Source organism: Chrysemys picta, chromosome 10 (genome assembly GCF_011386835.1).
Source record: "Chrysemys picta bellii isolate R12L10 chromosome 10, ASM1138683v2, whole genome shotgun sequence".
In the NCBI taxonomy this organism is placed as follows: Eukaryota; Metazoa; Chordata; order Testudines; family Emydidae; genus Chrysemys; species Chrysemys picta.
This window is the reverse complement of record NC_088800.1, coordinates 45874969-45894493: the sequence shown is the minus strand read 5'-3', so window position 1 is coordinate 45894493 and position 19525 is coordinate 45874969. Positions and strand designations below refer to the sequence as shown.

Below are 19525 nucleotides of genomic sequence, written 5' to 3'. Positions count from 1 at the left end.
GGATTAGGAGCAGACATGCCAAACCTGCAAAAAAACCCACAAAAAACTGGGCTTGTTTTTGGCTTAATTGGCTTGTGAGTTGTTTGTTGGCTAATTTTTGGCTTGTAGCAGCTTGTTGCTTGTTGTAGCTTCTTGCTTTTTTTTTTAAATCAGCTCCCAGGAAGCAAAGGCAAGGGGGGAGAGAGTCAAGGGTGCATAGCAGGCCCACCACAGTCCCAGACTGCACGCCTGGGGGATCTGGAGTGCTGGGGTTCTTGGGGATTGGCTTGTTTTGGCCTTGTTTTGAAATGGAATTAGCTTGATTTTTGGTTTACTATGAAAGTCAGGGTGCTTATTTACTGCGTCAAAATTGGCAACTGTAGTTAGGAGGACACTTTCACTGGCTGCAGATAAACTCAAAAATGCCTGCTGCAGGGTTTCTGGCACCTGCCTCTGAAACAACTGCCCGCCGTTTGAGACGGACAGTGATCTTGAGGCACCATGGTCCAATTGAGTACAGTAACTCCTCAGGGTGGATAAAAATCAATGATTTTTTTTTTTTAAATCAAAAATTTTGGATTTTTTAATTTAAATTGGATTTTTTTTATAGAATGCTTTTTGAGGAAAAAAACCTATCTAAAGATAGTTTATATTAAGATACATTATAGCTCAAAGATATCTCATCATGGAATAGGGATTATAAATTCTAATTCTATAGTACGAGACAATATATTCATGTAATGTTTAAGAAAAGTTTTGTAAATGAGTTCCAATAGTTCATGGATTAGGGACCCAATCTTATGAGGTTCCAGGGGCTTCTGTATAGATCAGGGGTCTGCAACCTACGGCACGCATGCCAAAGGTGGCACGCGAGCCGATTTTTGATGGTACGCGGTGGCAGGCTGAGCGGCTCAGCCCGCCATCGCTCTGGGATTCCGGCTGCTGCCCCATTGCCAGCTGGGGTCCCAGCCGCCGGCCCCACTCAGTGCCTGCTGATGGCCTGGGGACCCCCAAGGAACCCCAGTCGGGTTCCCAGCCGCCGGCCCCGCTCAGCCTCAGGCTCAGCCTCCTGCCAGCCTGGGTGAGCAGAACCCCAGGCTGGTAGCGGGCTGAGGGGAGCCAGCAGCTGGGACCCCAGCTGGCAGGAGCTGGTGGCCGGAACCCCAGACTGGCAGCGGACTGAGCGGCTCAGTCTGCTGCTGGGCTGGGGTCCCAGCCACCAGCCCCGCTCACCCCGCTGCCGGTCTGGGTGAATGGAACCCAGGACTGGCAGTGGGCTGAGTGCGGCCGGGACCTCAAACCAGCAGCAAACTGAGCCGCTCAGCCCGCTGCCGGTCTGAGGTCCCGGCCACCGGCCCCGCTCAGCCCGACGCCGGCCCCGCTCAGCCTATTCAGCCCAGACCGGCAGCGGGCTGAGCAGGGCCTGGGATCCTTGTCTGGGTTTCCAGCCACCAGCCCCGCTCAGCCCACTGCCGGTCTGGGGTTCCATTCACTCAGCTGGCAGTAGCCTGAGCAGGGCCGGTGGCTGGGACCCCAGATCGGCAGCAGACTGAGCCGCTCAGTCCGCTGCCAGTCTGGGGTTCCGGCCACCAGCTCCTGCCAGCTGGGGTCCCGGCCGCTGGCCCCCCTCAGCCCGCTACCAGCCTGGGGTTCTGCTCACCCAGGCCGGCAGGAGGCTGAGCGAGGCTGGCGGCTGGGACCCTGACTGGCATGGGGCCAGCAGCCGGAACCCCAGACAAGCAGCAGGCTGAGTGCTGCCGGCACCCCAGACTGGCAGCGGACTGAGCCATTAAGCCCCCCGCCGGCCCCGCTCAGCCCACCACCGGCCCGCTCAGCCCGCTGCCAGCTGAGTGAATGGAACCCCAGACCAGCAGTGGGCTGAGCAGTGCCAGCAGCTGGACCCCAGACCACCAGTGGGCTGAGCAGAGCTGGTGGCTGGAACCCCAGACAAGGATCCAAGGCATGGATCACACTGAATTGATAAGATCTGCATTTTAATTTTATTTTAAATGAAGCTTCTTAAATATTTTAAAAACCTTATTTACTTTAAAAGTAACAATAGTTTGTTTATATAATATAGACAGAGAGAGAGAGACCTTCTACAAACGTTAAAATGTATTACTGGCACGGGAAACCTTAAATTACAGTGAACTTGGCACAGCACTTCTGAAAGATTGCCGACCCCTGGTATAGATTATTTAGGTTAATCCTATCTACTCAATGGGACTCAGTGCTCAGTCTAGAAGATACCATCAGAGATGCTTTGTTTTGCAGTTCTCAAACTCTGGATTTGTGTCTCCAGAGATAACATGCTTGTTAACAGCAAAAATGTTTTTAAATCAATCAATCAATAAATAGATAGATAATATATAATATACAGACCTCAACCCTATTGTCCCTCTGCAAATTTGTGTACACAGACTCAATCCCTTACCTCTCTCTAAAAGTGAAAAGTTTCAAAAGTTCAATTAACAGAAGATTGTTGGGGGTGGAATAGATCTGGACAAGCAGATAAATGTGAGAAGGGAGGGACAGGCAGTAGAAAGAAAAGTGAAACTGTTTGAGCAGCATATTCCAGAAGTCTTGAGGTCTTTCTGAGTGTAGCCTTCATTGATTTGAGATCTACCATACCATTCTCTCACTAGAAGGGAAAACCTATAATGGCACTAAGCCATAAGAGACCCAGTTTGGGAATATTTTAATGAAGTTCCTCTACCTGTGAGTAAGACAGGCATCCGTGCAAAATGCAAACAGTGCAACAAAGAAATGCAAGGCCTGGTTTCCCGAATGAAACAACATCATGAGAAGTGTTCCTTCTCAGGAGGAAGCTGCGCTGAAGATGATGAAAGGAACATGTCTGAACATGCAGGATCTTCAGGTTGGTAAACTTTTTCATTTCATACTTCTTTCTTAAGGGCTGCCTGTCTTCCTTCTGGACTATTCTTGAATTCTCATGTTTGAGCAAAAACTATAGTTGTTACTCTGTGGTTCTATCATTTCAGATGCAGTTGTGATAAAAAATAGATAGCTGAAATAGGCAGATCTTCCTTTTACAATTTCACCTTTAAAGTAGTACTGAGTGCCAGTGAATGCAATGAGTAATACTAAATGAGCAGTATGGTAATAATAATTAAATAACTGCATAGTCTTATTTTGTTTAGGAGAATCCATTCTCACCATACAGGATTCTGAAGACTATCCACCTTCAAGATCACTATCGTTTTCTATAGTTTCAGAGTTATCTGCCAATGATAGTGTTTCAGTCACATCATGTTTGTCACATTGCTATAGGTGATATACGGTGGCTAAAAGAAAAGAAAAAAATCTCTATCATCCAGAAACAACCATAGCTAAATTTGTGATAAGAACCTACAGATTACAAAAAGAGGTAATGGATGAAAAAATTGCCCGGTTTGACTCTTCTTTCTATATGATTGAGAACCCACACTTCATTAACATGGTTCAGTCATTAAGACCAGGATACAGTCTACCCAACAGAGCAGATGTTGCAGGCAAATTGCTGGATAAAGTGTAGAAAAGAGAAATTGAGCAGTGTGCAAAAGGTCTAAAGGGTAAAATTGTTAACCTGAGTCTTGATGGGTGGAGCATTGTCCACAATGATCCTGTTGTATGTGCTTGTGTGACAACACAAGAAGGGAATGTCTTCCTTACAGAAACAATTAATACATCAGGAAATGCACACACAGAATACTTACAAGAGGTAGCAGTAAAAGCTATAACAAACTGTGGAAAAATTGGTCACAGACAATGCTGCAAATGTATCCAAGATGAGAAGAAATTTAGAAGAGAGTGAAGAGAGTCCCAAGCTAATAACATACCATTGCAGTGCTCATTTGATGAACCTCCTAGCCAAAGACTTCAGTGTTCCAGAAATAAAGGCTAATGTTGTTGAAATTGCAAAATACTTCCGTAACAACCACTTTGCAGCATCTGCTCTGAAAAAAGGGGAAGGAACCAAGCTAACTCTCCCACAAGACGTGCGATAGAACTCAGTAGTGGACTGTTTTGAGCACTATATCAAGAACTGGCCTAATCGGATGACAGTTTATGAACAAAATTGTGAAAAAATAGATGGCACTGTCACAGCCAAAGTTCTCAACATTGGGCTTAAGAGAAATGTTGAACACATGCTGAGTACCCTGAAGCCTATTTCTGTAGCCTTGAACAAAATGCAGGGAAATAGCTGTTTTATTGCGGATGCTGTTGAAATTTGGAAGGAACTGAGTGAGATCTTAAAAAGAGAAATATGCAATGTCAGAGTTAAATTACAAGCATTAAAAAAACAAATGGGACAAGCACTATCTCCAGCTCATTTTCTTGCAGATATTCTCAATACTCAGTACCATGGTCAAACCTTAACTGCTGAAGAAGAGGAGGTGGCTATGACACGGGCATCCAGCAATCATCCCTCCGTAATGTCAACTATAATAAACTTTAGAGCTAAGGGTGAACCATTCAAGAAATATATGTTTGCTGATGATGTTTTAAAGAAAGTCACACCAGTGAACTAGTGGAAGTCACTTAAGCACTTGGATTCAGAGACTGTTGAAGTGATAATCTCACTTTTAACAGCAATAGCTTCTTCTTCCGGTGTAGAAAGAATATTTTCTTCCTTTGGACTAATTCATTCCAAATTGAGAAATCATTTGGGACCTGTCCATAGGCATATCCCTGCATGCCTTGCTGAGTCACAAGGTGTATCTGCCTTCTCTCAATGGGTCAGTTGTATAGCTGATGGTCCTTAATGGGCCATCAAGCAGGCTAGGTAGTACTGACGCCAAATTGTCTGGGGTGTCACCCAGAAGCATAGCAAAAGTTTGAAATACAGACAGTATAGAGCCAATACTTATAACTTTAAAGACAAAAATGATACATGCATACAGATAGTATAATCATAACCAGCAACCCATAACCTTGTCTTAGACACCTTACTTGACCTCCTTTGTACAAGATTTGGTGCCACTACAGGATCTTGGTTGTAACAATGGTCTATACCGTCACAGTTCGTGTCAATAACGTCACAACCTCCCAATGACTTAATAAATTTCTGCTTCAATTACCATTGGAAAATGAAATAACCAAACAATCATTCATTTTCTGATATAGCTGTAAAACTAATCTGAAAAGTTTTCAAAATAAATCACTTTAAAAATGTATAGTGTGTACCTTCTAAAAATGAAACCTATATCTATCTCTGAGTTGTGAAGAATATGTATTAAGGTTATAACAACCAACGAGAATGCACTTTTATGTAGAAATCCATGATTAAATCGAGTCTTCCTGACTCGTGATTTAAATCATGATTTAAATCAATTAGATTAAAATCAAATCCATCCTGTAACTCCTATAATCCTATGTTCTGTGATTCCTTAAGGTCCTCCTTAGACAAAAAACATGATTTTTCAAAAAGGTTCTAGAATCTAAATAAAGGCTATTTTCTATGGCATTTAATTCAGGAAAATCAGACAAAACAGAAAACTATGTGGAACGGTTCCAGTTGATGTTCTCCAGAAAGATGATACTGCAAACAAAAATGTCATTTCAGTCTAAATAAACTTTGCAACATCCAAAATAGTTTGTGCAAGAACTGGAACACATCTTGATGACAAACCATAAAGGTATTTCAAGATCAACCATATTTAATCCACAGAAGTTTTTTTTAAGTGCAGCTGTTTAATCATTTTAATATTTGCTTACAATATAGAGTAGATATTACATGACACAGGGAGAGAATGCATCAAGAGGGAGGTTAATAAAACAATATTAGATTGTTTTAGCATGATACCCATTGTGCAAACGTTAATTTAGATTTTATAAGGTTGGTGTAGAAGTGCGGTCATTGTTGTAAAGATATCGGAAAGAAGAAACTTTTAGGGAAGAGATGTAGATCATCCAAGATCTAAGGAGCAGTGTGAGAGAAAGCAATGAACAATAAACTAAGGGAAGCAGAATTAGTACATATTAGTAGCACATATGTGGGCCAGAGCTGTGTAACTCTTTAAAGGGGAGGACAAGAAGTGTAAAACTAAAGCAAAACTGTACAAGCCAAATTTAAGGATCAAGGGCATGGCAGATGTTAGGTGAACATGTAGTTCCTTTCTAGAAGAGCATCTCACCCAGCAATGCCTTGGACCACAGGATTTCTATGGCAAAAATTCACCAGACAGTGTTTCTGCTCTATGTTGTTGCACAATCTAGAGCACGATTTGGTCAGTTTCTTGCATACACTGAGCATGCCTGATCTTAGTTCCCAGCATAGACCCAGTCAGTCATGCCTAAAGCTACCTATCAGGAGTTTTGCAAGCTCCTCCTGGCACAGAATCAATTCATTCTGGCTGAGACTCTGATGCTGGCTTCTCTGGTGTCACTGTGACTTCATTAAAATCATACAAGCTGACTGTGTTGTAACCTAGGCTACAGCACAATCAACTAATAATTTCTAAGTCTACCTGTCTACACATGGTGGTAAGGTGTGTTTTAAATTATATCAGCTCACTCCATTTAAAAACACAATTCCCCCGCACCTCCATCATCGAGGAATAACTCTAAACGCCACTTTAACCATATCTCATCTCTGTTAATCTATCACATTAAGGATGTATTTTATGTAACTATTTTTCAATTACATTTTTACCTGATCTACTCAAATAGGTGAACTATACATGTTGAAAGTATCCAGCATATTGCTGACAATGACATTCTTTGACACCAATGGGACAGTTTCACCACACTTTTTAAATTTAGTTTGTCAGTCACACAAGAAAAACACTACTATTCAATAGGGAAAGAAAAGTGCACTTTAAGTATTATATAAATAAGTTTAGAGAACTTCTTCCACCATGTGAATTTTCATGTGCTAAGTAAAATTGGTATAGCTTTCTTTCAGTAACAGACCTCATTAAATTGAGGAAGGACAAAAGAATCAAGACTGATTACTAACTTGAGTTGAGAAATATGTTTAAGTATATGAAACTGAAAACCTACCTGTACTGCCCGTCTTTGGGAAATGAAGAAATGACCAGATACAACAATGGTGAGAATAAGATGGCCTGATTCTTCATTTGACTCCAAAACCTTAAAAAAAAAAAAAAGACAAAAAACACACACAAGAAAGCAATCAATTATAAACATGAAACCTGTATATCCCACTGCCAGTATAATGGGTACAGGTAAAGCCAAAGTTTTCAATCTTGGGTGCCAGAAATTAGGCACCTAAAGAAGTTTTCAGTGATAGTGAGCACTCCACTCCTATTGATAACAATGGGAGTTGAGAATGCTCAGTAATTCTGAAAAGGACCTCTTATTTAGGCACCAAAATATAGATTTAGATACCCAACTATAGGTAACCAAGTTTGAAATTTTTCTTCTGAAACAGTGGTTCTCAGCATTCTTGATAGAAGAGGGAAAAATGATGGACCACTATTTTATTAATTGTAATATTTATGTTCAACAATTAATCGTGATTTCATGAACAATTCAATCTAAAGCGGTAATGATGCATTTAGATATTTAAACACAGAGGTTGCTGCTCAATTTAATCAATTTTATGCAACCAGATAATGATAGTACAAGTCAATCTTCCGCTGTACTGCTGTTCAGTTCTAAAGTCCTTTGGAGTACTGACAAACTCTATAAGCAGAGCTGCAGTAAGCAAGATTCACATTGACTTTCTTCCCTTGAACCCACAATCTCCTGTCATGCAAAGAGCTTGATACAGTATATAACATTTCTTTTCTTTCACATGAAAGGAAGTTAAGCCAGTTGATTCACCCAGATTCTTTTAATAAAGACACAGGTTTGATACAGGAGTGGGTGGGTGAGATGCTGTGGCCTGCATTGTGCAGGAGGTCAGACTAGATAATCATAATGGTCTCTTCTGACCTTAAAGTCTATGATTCTATGATTCGGCTTTTATGGGTAATTTTTCAGGCAATCAATATTTATACCACTGATCTAGATTTCAGAAGCTTAGAAATGTATGGAAGGAAGGGATGACAAGAGGTCATCTAGTTCACCCTTCTATGCTGAGGCAATTATACGTACATAATCCCTTATAGGTGTTTGTCATTAGGTGTCTGTTCTTAAAAACCCCCAATGGAAGGGATGCCACAACCTCCCTTGGAAGTCTATTCCAGTACTTAGCTATCTTTACAGTTAGAAAGTTATTCCTAATATCTAACCTAACTCTCCCTTGCTACAGATTAAGCTCTTTACTACTTTTCCTACCTTCAGTTGGCATAAAAAACAATTGATTACAATCCTCTTTACAATAGCCCTTAACATATTTGTTTATCAAGTCCCCTTTCAGTCTTCTATTCTCAAGACTAAACATGCACAGATTTATTAACCTTTCCTCACAGGTTAGGTTTTCTAAACTTTATGATTTTTGATGGACACAATACTCCAGCAAATCTTTTTTATATTCAGATTGTCCTGAGCCCTCTAAAAATGCCTTACTGCTTCTGGGTTGGTTTTGCTTTCATCCTGCTAAATTATGAGACTTGTAGTACTTAAACTCCAATTTTCCAAGATATAAAACTAAATATTTATGCAAGAATGAATATTGAATGCAGACAGATGGCTCTCCCTGTGCAGCCTGCTCACTGCCATACAAAATAAAAAGAAAGTCACAGTCCATTCCCACATAGTTTACATTCCCAGTGTATATTTAGGAAGATCCTGAACAATAGAGACATTTGACAAAATTCTACTGATCATGACTGGGTTTTCAGATCAATTGAAATAAAAAGAAAAGTAGTAGCTATTCCACTGACATTCTTTTTGTTCAAAAAGATTTACAGACATATAAAAGGAAGGCTTAGGTCTCTTAAACTTCTCCCCCTAGTTTAATGCCTTTTTTGTTTATTTGAAATATATAGTGTGTGAAACAGTGTAAACAGCAAAATATTGGTTTATGAAATCACATCTGTGTCCATATTCTTAATGACATATGTAACACAAAACATCATTTATGATTATGGTGAAGTTAACAGCACCATCCAACATGAAATTGTTTCCAAAGTATTCATTCCCTACACAGAATCATAGGGCTGGGACCGTGAGAGGTCATCTAGTCCAGTCCCCTGCACTCATGGCAGTACTAAGTATTATCTAAACCACCCCGATACCTATTTGTCTAACCTGCTCTTAAAAATCTCCAATGATGGAAATTCCACAACCTCCCTAGGCAATTTATTCCAGTGCTTAACCACCCTGATAGGTAGGAAGTTTTTTCCTAATGTCCAACCTAAACTTCCCTTGCTGCAATTTAAGCCCATTGCTTCTTGTCCTATCCTCAGAGGTTAAGGAAAAAAAATTCTCCCTCCTTCTTGTAACAACCTTTTATGTACTTGAAAACTGTTATGTCCCCCCTCAGTCTTCTCCTTTCTAGACTAACAAACCCAGTTTTTTCAATCTTCCCTCAGAGGTCATGTTTTCTAGACCTTTAATCATTTTTGTCACTCTTCTCTGAACTCTCTCCAATTTGTCCACATCCTTCCTGCAATGTGGTGCCCAGAACTGGACAAAATACTCCAGCTGAGGCCTAATCAGCGCAGAGTAGAGCAGAAGAATTACTTCTCGTGTCTTACTTTCAACACTCCTGCTAATACATCCCAGAATGATGTTCGCTTTTTTGCAACAATGTTACACTGTTGACTCCTATTTAGCTTGTGGTACACTATGACGCCCAGATCCATTTCTGCAGTAGGCAGTCATTTCCCATTTTGTATGTGTGCAACTGATTGTTCCTTCCTAAGTGGAGTACTTTGCATTTGTTTTTATTGAATTTGATCCTATTTACTTCAGACCATTTCTCCAGTTTGTGTAGATCATTCTGAATTATAATCCTATCCTCCAAAGCACTTGCAACCCCTCCCAGCTTGATATTGGCCGCAAACTTTATAAGTGTACTCTCTATGCCATTATCTAAATCATTGATGAAGATATTGAACAGAACTGGACCCAGAACTGACCTCTGATCATCTCTCAGTACTGTGGAATTCAACAACATGGGCTACTTCTAAGTTCATTACACACCTGAAGGCAGTACAAACTGCATATTGTGCAACAGAAATGAACACTGATACAAAAAAAAATCATCTGGATCATTCCCCTCTATTCGACATTGGTGAGGCCTCATCTGGAGTACTGTGTCCAGTTTTGGGCCCCACACTATAAGAAGGATGTGAAAAAATTGGAAAGAGTCCAGCAGAAGGCAACAAAAATGATTAGGGGGCTGGAGCACATGATTTATGAGGAGAGGCTGAGGGAACTGGGATTGTTTAGTCTGCAGAAGAGAAGAATGAGGGGGGATCTAATAGCTGCTTTCAACTACCTGAAAGGGGGTTCCAAAGAGGATGGAGCTTGGCTGTTCTCAGTGGTGGCAGATGACAGAACAAGGAGTAATGGTCTCAAGTTGCAGTGGGGAAGGTTTAGGTTGGATATTAGGAAAAACTTTTTCACTAGGAGGGTGGTGAAGCACTGGAATGGGTTACCAAGGGAGGTGGTGGAATCTCCTTCCTTAGAGGTTTTTAAGGTCAGGCTTGACAAAGCCCTGGCTGGGATGATTTAGTTGGGGATTGGCCCTGCTTTGAGCAGGGGGTTGGACTAGATGACCTCCTGAGGTCCCTTCCAACCCTGATATTCTATGATTCTATGATTCTATAATCAAATCTTAGTTCCATTAAATCTTAAGACTCTCAATCAAGAGCTACTGTAGCTGCAGCTACCATATTTTGCTACACTTAAGACCACAAGAGATTTTACAAGGATAAATCATTGCACAAAGAGAACCACTAGTTCAGACAGCTCAGGTATCCTGATACAGGATAAACAACCCATCACTTCTTTTGTGCATTTATTTACACCAATGCAAAGTCTGTGTAAATCATTACCATTCTGTTTTACTAGCCTTTTTCATACCCTTTCTATCGGTATGAATGACTACTACCCAAAGTGCTGGGCAATGGAAAATCCAGTCCAATACTTTTCATTTTAAATCATAGAAGGCTATTTTGAATTATTTGTTAAAAGTATCCATATTTCTGTACTGTCAAAGCCCCTATTTCTTTTCAAGGACAAGTCCCATTACATTTAATTTTAAATATTAAGTAGAGCAATCATTCTATGTCCTTACTGTTTATTTTAAATGTGAACATTTTTAAGGATAAAATCACCTAAATAGAACTAAATCCCTTGGGAATCTTCAGAGCCTTAAAAAACTAATTTATTTTTGCTTTTAATGCAAAGGATAAGCTTCCATCATTACAAAATTTCAAACCAGTAGAATAAAAAAAGACACTGTACAAAAGTCATGGAATAAACCAAAAATTATGTCTAAGAATGCATGCAAAGAGCAAAAAGATGCATCAGGAAGAGAGGTTTAACATCATGCAAGCCCAAACAATGTTCCTGCATGTGTTTTGTATCAAGGAATGAACAGGTTGATCAAAGTTTAGGCCTGCCTATATACTTCCCAATTATCTCTTTCAGACTCCGATTTACTTCACTTTCAAGCAAGTCCAGTGCTCTCATTTTATTTGCAAATTATTATGGCAGCATCAGTAGCAACGCCATACTTACGGATGCAACTAGACATCCATTATGAATCCTACATTCAAGTCCCCTTCTCCCACCTTTTGATTGGACTACCTGATTTGCGTAGTGGTACAGAAGAGTTTGGTTTTGTTTGTTTCTTTCTCTTAAAAGAGATTTTGGTACATTGAGGACTTACAACACTAAGTACAAAATTAACCTGGGTTTTCAAAGCAACAGAGGGTCCTGTGGCACCTTTGAGACTAACAGAAGTACTGGGAGCATAAGCTTTCGTGGGTAAGAACCTCACTTCTTCAGATGCAAGTCTTGCATCTGAAGAAGTGAGGTTCTTACCCATGAAAGCTTATGCTCCCAGTACTTCTGTTAGTCTCAAAGGTGCCACAGGACCCTCTGTTGCTTTTTACAGATTCAGACTAACACGGCTACCCCTCTGATACTGGGTTTTCAAGATATTCCTAGGCAACATAATGGCAGTGTGCTATTAAATTTCTATCTAAATTTTTTTCACAGAATGATGGTTTGAAAACTTCAAGTTTCACATATTGCAGCACTTCAGCACTGCTGAAGCAGCCTGTTAGGAAGCCTAGTCACAGAGGCAACCCAGAAGAGGTACCCTCTAGCTCTGCACCTTAGTGATGCCAAATCCAAGTATTCAAATCATAGGTCATGATTTGAGGGAGGTCTAGGTTGGATATTAGGAAACACTATTTCACTAAGAGGGTGGTGAAGCACTGGAATGGGATATCAAGGGAGGTGGTGGAATCTCCATCCTTAGAGGTTTTTAAGGCCCGGCTTGACCAAGCCCTGGCTGGGATGATTTAGTTGGGGTTGGTCCTGCTTTGAGCAGGGGGTTGGACTAGATGACCTCCTGAGGTCTCTTCCCACCCTAATCATCTATGATTCTATGATGATCCCAAAATCATGATTGGCTTTAAAAATAAGACATGTAGTGTTTTTTGTTTTCCTTCTCGCTTTTGCACTTTTAGGGGTTTGTGCTTTCATGCTCATCTCCACAACCATGAAGGCTAGAATTTTTTTTTTAAATAAAAGCTGAGATTCTAGCATATTCATGTAACTCTAAAGCAGAGGTGGGCAAACTACGGCCTGCAGGCCACTGTCCTGCCTGGCCCTTGAGCTCCTGGCCAGGGAGGTTAGCTCCCCTCCCCCGCAGCCTCAGCTCGCCGTGCCACCAGCACTATGGGCAGCGGGGCTGCAAGAGCCACCGGGTGTAGTGTATTAAATTGCTCCCCGTGTGAATGTGCTACTTATGGAGCACCAGGATTGGCAGCTGCAAGTAGTACACCATTAGTAGCACATTCCTACGGGGAGCAATTTCCTACTGTATTAGATTGCTTCCCATAGGAATGTGCTACTTATAGTATACTACCTACGGCTGCCAGTCCTGGTGCTCTGAGCAGCATGGTAAGGTGGTGGGGAGTGTATGTGTGGGGGGAGGGGAGGGGAGGGGAGTGGTGGTTGGATAAGGGGCAGGGACTCCCAGGGGGCAGTCAGGGGACAGGGAATAGGCGCAGTTGGATAGGCGTGAGAGTCCGGGGGGGCCTGTCAGGGGGTGGGGGTGTGGATAGGGGTCAGGGCAGAAAGGGGACAGGGAACAGAGACAGTTGGATAGGCATGGGAGTCCTGGGGAGCCTGTCAGGGGGACGGGGAGCAGGGGGGGTTGGATATGGGGTGGGGTCCCGGGAGGAGGCAGTCAGGGTACAAGAAGCAGGGGAGGTTGGATGGGTCAGGGGTTCTGAGGGGTGCAGTCAGGGGGCAGGAAGTGGGAGGGACGGATGGGGTGGGGCCCAGGCTGTTTGGGGAGGCACAGCCTTCCCTACCTGGGTGTGGCCCTCCATACAGTTTCGGAACCCGATGTGGCCCTCAGGTCAAAAAGTTTGCCCACCCCTGCTCTAAAGGCTTTGAGAAAGCAACCCAATATCACGAAACTCATGATAAAAATCACAAGAGTTGGAGACTCTGGCAAAGAACCCTAGTATTATGATTCATTATTTGTACTGCAGTAGCACCTAGATAGGAGTCCCAATAGGGAATAGGAGTCCCACTCATAGACAAGGTCCCCGGCATGCTTGGTTTGTACAAACAGAACAACTTCAAGTCCCAGTTCTAAAAAGCTTATGAGTAGGGCCATACCAAATTCATGGTCCATTTTGGTCAATTTCACAGCCAGTGGGTTTTTAAATTAGTCAATTTCAGGTTTTCAGATATTTACATCTGAAATTTCACATGTTGTAACCATGGGTGTCCCTCCAAACCCAAACGGTGGACAGAGTGAAAGTCGCAAGATTGTTGGAAGGTTGTGGGATGACCACATTTACTTCTGCACTGCTGCTGGCAGAAGCACTATCTTCAGAGCTGGGAAGGCAGAGAGGAAGACTGCTGACCAGGCATCCCACTCTAAAGCCAACGCCACCACCACAGTGAAAGTCATATGATATGGGGGGTGGGTTACCATATGTCCGGTGATCCTGGCAGTCCCATGCCAGCGCAGGGAGGTGACAACTCACCTCGAGCTGCGGTCCTCCTGCAGCTGGGGGAGAGACCAGAGGTGGGTCTGAGCAGCCCTTGAAGGAGAAGGGGAAGAGGAAATCTGGTCCCTCCCCATCCTCAGCCAGGACTAGCAGCAGCTGGATCTCATGGCAGGAGCCCCTGGCTGGGCACCAGCTTTCATGGAGAGATCAGATTTCATGGTCCATAACACATTTTTCACAGCTGTGAATTTGGGTCTTATGATCTAAGTCCCCTTATCATTATCTCCTCCCCACCACCATGTCCTCTGCAGATTTCTCTCTCCCACACTTCATGTCCATCCTTTTGCTTCCCCTTCAAGTTGGAACCATCCATAAAGTCAGTGGGTAACAAATACTGTTTAATTTTAAGTTATTTATGTTTAAATGTAATTTATGGGTGTGACGGGACCACAAAGGGGGGGTGCGAGAGAGACTCGGTTGCAACGGTGCCTGGGTGCACAGACTGAGGATATACAAGAGACTGGAGGGTCCAGAGAGACTGGGGCACAGAGTGCGGGTGCGCGGGAGACAAGGTGGGGCCCCGCAAGATGGGGAGGATACACGGCCGTTTGGGGGCAAGTACTGAGGATTCCGGGAACCGGGCAGTGACGGCGGGTGCAGCTCCGCCCGGGACACCCCGCCCCAGCGAACAAACCAGGCCTCACCTTCCAGGAGGCCGAAGCTCCCGCCCCACAGGGTGGGGCTCCCGGGGAGACAAAGCGGCCATATCGCTTGAGCGGCCACGTCTCGGCGCTACTGAGCGGAGACACGGTCCCGGCGCCGCGCGCCTGCTCGGAAACGGAACAAGGGAGCGTCCCAGCCGGCTCAGAGGTAGTGACTGAAAGCTTCCGACCCAGCCAGATACAGCCGACCTCGTCCGCAGCCGCCATTTCAGCGCTAACGGCGACAACGACTGCGCCACAGGAGGGCACCCGGCCGCCAATCAGGAGGTGAGAAGTAGACGGCAGCCAATGGGATGGCGTCCTCTCTTTCCCGCTCGAGCCTTCCCTGCCCAAAGCCGACTGACCCAGCGCAAAGCCCTAAAGCGCGCGTGGCGAGGTGCCCAGTGACCGCACCCCGCTGGTGGGGCAGAGATAGCAGCGTGCCCTTTCCTCAGAGTCCCCCGTCCCCTCCCTCCCTGCGATCCCCTCACTTCCCTCATCCCAGTTAGCCCCATTCCCTGGCTTCATCTGTTCCCTACATCGCCTCAGCACCTCCCCCTCCTCCGACCCTGTCAATCCCCCTTCACTTCTACCAAATCCTTTATTCCTCTTGAAGGCTCTCTGGTCCTCCCCTCCGCCAACTTCCCTCACTCCCCCTGCTCCCCAGATCCCTCTCAATCCCACCCCCAATCTCTCTAATAAAAGTCCTCAGACTGCAAATGTAATCCACACACCTCCTCCGTGTGTTGTTCTGTCCCATCTAGTGGCACTGAGACCACTTAGAGAGAGAGAAAATGAGTCTGCTCTACAGCCTTCGCTAATAGCCGGTTGGCTTTTAGCTTATGCGGTAGAGGTGCATGCACTAAGCTCCAGAGGCCCCAGGTTCCATCCTGCCCGCCAATGAACAAAGTCTGTACTTGTGGCACCTTAGAGACTAACAAATTTATTAGAGCATTTTTCATGAGGTTGATGGATTTCCATTCCATATGGCTAAATGCAGTGCCTTGCATAATGACAGGTTTCAGAGTAGCAGCCGTGTTAGTCTGTATCCGCAAAAAGAAGAACAGGAGTACTTGTGGCACCTTAGAGACTCTAAGGTCTTCACAGCTAAGGATGTGAGGGAGATTCACAAACCTCAGCTATTCTTTTTAGGTGACAGATCGGAGGAACTGTCCCAGATTGAGGTATCATAGAGGAGGTTTTGGAACAAATTGATAAATTAAACAGCAATAAGTCACCAGGACCCAAATGGTATTCACCCAAGAGGTCTGAAGGAACTCAAATGTGAAATTGCAGAACTACTAACTGTAGTCTGTAACCTACCATTTAGATCAGCTTCTGTACCAGATGATCAGAGGATAGCTAATGTGACGCCAATTTTTGAAAAGGGCTCCAGAGGTGATCCTGGCAATTACAGGTTTGAAAGCCTGACTTCAGTACCGGGCAAACTGGTTGAAACTATAATAAAGAACAATATTGTTAGACATATAGATGAACATCATTCTTTGAGGGAGTCAACAAACATGAGGACCAAGGGGATCCAGTGGATATAGTGTACTTAGATTTTCAGAAAGCCTTTGACAAGGTCCCTCACCAAAGGCTCTTATGCAAAGTAAGCTGCCACGGGATAAGGGGGAAGGTGCTCTCATGGATTGGTAAGTGGTTAAAAGATAGGAAACAAAGGGTAGGTATAAATGGTCAGTTTTCAGAATGGAGAGAGGTAAATAGTGGTGTCTCCTACGGGTCTGTTCTGGGACCAATCCTATCCAATCAATATTCATAAATGATCTGGAAAAGGAGGTAAACAGTAAGGTGGCAAAATTTGCAGATGATACAAAATTACTAAAGATAGCTCTTCACAGTCTGCCTGGGTCTTAACTACAAAAGGATCTCTCAAAATTGGGTGCCTGGGCAACAAAATGGCAGATGAAATATAATGTTGATAAATGCAAAGAAATGCACATTGGAAAGCATAATCCCAACTATACATATAAAATGATGCGGTCTAAATTAGCTGTTACCACTCAATAAAGAGATCTTGGAGTCATTGTGGATAGTTCTCCGAAAACATCCACTCAATGTGCAGCAGCAGTCAAAAAGGCAAACAGAATGCTGGGAATAATTAAGAAAGGGATAGATAATAGGACAGAAAATATCATGTAAATCCATGGTACGCCCACATCTTGAATACTGTGTGCAGATATGGTCGCCCCATGTCAAAAAAGATATATTGGAATTGGAAAAGGGTCAGAAAAGGGCAACAAAAACTATTAGGGGTATGGAACAGCTTCCGTATGAGGTAAGATTAATAAGACTGGGACTTTTCAGCTTGGAAAAGAGACTGCTAAGGGAAGATATGATTGAGGTCTATTAAAATCATGACTGGTTTAGAGAAAGTAGATAAGGAAGTGTTGTTTACTACTTCTCATAACACAAGAACTAGGGGTCACCAAATGAAATTAATAGGCAGCAAGTTTAAAACAAATAAAAGAAAGTATTTCTTCACACGATGCACAGTCCAGTCAACCTGTGGAACTCCTTGCCAGGGGATATTGTGAAGGCCAAGACCATAACAGAGTTCAAAAAAGAACTAGATAAATTCATGGAGGATAGGTCCATCAATGGCTATTAGCCAGGATGGGTAGGAATGGTGTCCCTAGCCTCTGTTTGCCAGAAGCTGGGAATGAGTGACAGGGGATGGATCACTTGATGATTACCTGTTCTGTTCATTCCCTCTGGGGCACCTGGCCCTGGCCACTGTTGGAAGACAGGATACTGGGCTAAATGGACCTTTGGTCTGACCCAGTAGAGCCATTCTTATGTTCTTATGGCAGAGCTGGCCAGGTACAGAGGAGCATTGTCTCCAAGGATATCACAGCACCCACACTGTGCCCCTGGGACCAGTGAGAAGCATTTTGAACCTGATTCAGAAACTATGGCTTCTGGAGCTTAGGCTGAGGCTGTGGCTATAAATCACAATCCAGCCCTTATTGTTTGTTAATATTAATCTGTGTGAAATGTGGAAGCTACAGATCTTAAGGATTTGTTGGAAGCTTTTTTCAGTTACAGTTCTCATGAGGTTTATGCTCTCAGAATTTCATTTCCAATTTCATTTTTTAACAAATCCAAAAAGCTCAAGAGAAGTTCATTCAAAACTCCCTATTTTTGCCTAGTTTTCACCAAAGGCCTTACATTTGGCCTTGGTTCAATTAAAAGTATGTAAACATCAGCAAAACTAAGTAGATCATCCTCAACTTCCCATTTTGCAATGAAATCTGAAACTAAGTGAAATAGTTTTGGGTTTCATTATGAACAGTTCACCCAGTTCTCATTCTAAGCTCCAGGGCTGTGTGTGAGTTATCAGTGCAGCTGACTTCTGTACTTCCTGGCACAACCACTGCTCTAGCAGCCTCTTCTGACCAAGGATTGTAAAGCACTTTGGGATATCACTGTAAGTAGGAAATGCACTATATTAAAAACCAATTATATTTTAGTTTTATGGTGCCTGTGCTTAGCTAACATTGGATTGTATATCTTGGTAATAAAATAGAAAAAATTGCTCACTCGCGCTCTCTCTCACTCTGCTCTTGGTTTTATATAATCCTATGAGCAGCCTAAATTTTCTCTAAAAAAAGAATGATGGTACAGTGACTCACAGTAACGCTTTGCACTTTTATCCATTTCACTTATAGGATTTACCTGTCATCAATCTCTAGGCTCACTCTGCATCAGCCATCCAAGGTCATTGAAAGGGCTGTGATAGAAGCTGCAGTCTCTGTACAGAGAGATGTGCTAACAAAGTGAGCTGGGGTGCCACTCTTAAACCACCTCCTCAACTAACTCACTCTGAACAATCCTGAATAAACAGCCTTAAAACATTTTACAAAGTTAAGTGTTTGGGGTTTTTGCCCCTTTCAAAGATGGGGAAACTCAGGCATAAAGAAGTTAAATGACTTGACAAGGTCACACAGAAGGTCAGTGACAGAACAGGAATACATGTCTCCTGACTGTCAGTTACCTTCTCTAACCAACAGACACATTGCTTCTCATGAGTGAAAGGGAAAATTCAAAAAGATTTTTGCCAGCAGATTTCATCCTGCTCCTGTCAACTGACCAGAGTAGACCTGTAAACTTAGGACTTTCTTGGAAACCACAGAGGAAAATAATGTGGGGAATGTCAGAGAAATAAAGAGTGTGAGAGCATATATCAAATGCATTTTTCTACAGTGCAACAAAAGCTGTTGTGGAAAGTGGTTTGTCTGCAACATTTTCTAGTGTCTGATTGTTTTGCAAGAAAGAATTCTGACAGGCATGCTCAAGGTTCCTGTAAAAGAAGGAAGGAAGATAAAAATCTCAGTCCGCATCTCCATTTTTTTAACAAAACAAAAAAAGACCAAAATATTACTTTGGAAGAAACAGAGTTGAAGCAAGAGCAGCTGTTTTGAATGTGATGCCCATGAAATGGAAGACCTAAATTGCAGCAGCTAGAGCTAGACATAGTATGGGTAGAGGCTATACAAACTTCCCCCCCTCAGAGCTTTGCCAGTGCACTCCACTCCTAAGCTGAAGTTACTCTGGCTGTTCCTGACATGAAACCCTCACACAGCTCTGCTGATATACATCAGCTTGAACCTACAGTATCCCCAGGGCCTCACAGAGGTTTCTGAGGGCTTGGGGCAAAATGTGAAACTGAGGATGCCCCCCCCCCCGCCCAACTTCTAAACAAATTACCACTGAGGGGAGGCCTGGCGGGAGGATGTTGGAGAGCAAGCCCATCTC

General features: G+C 43.2%; 1 protein-coding gene across 1 annotated transcript in view; it reads right to left on the bottom strand.

The window, feature by feature from the left end:
- The window catches only part of REC114 (REC114 meiotic recombination protein), a 110109-nt gene extending 90978 nt beyond the window's left edge, over window positions 1-19131 (bottom strand). Inside the window, 2 exon segments of the mRNA XM_065558600.1 lie at window positions 6985-7074; window positions 14750-19131. Coding sequence (XP_065414672.1) covers window positions 6985-7074; window positions 14750-14974 — 315 coding nt within the window. The 5' untranslated portion in view covers window positions 14975-19131.
- Between the last annotated feature and the right edge of the window lie 394 nt (window positions 19132-19525).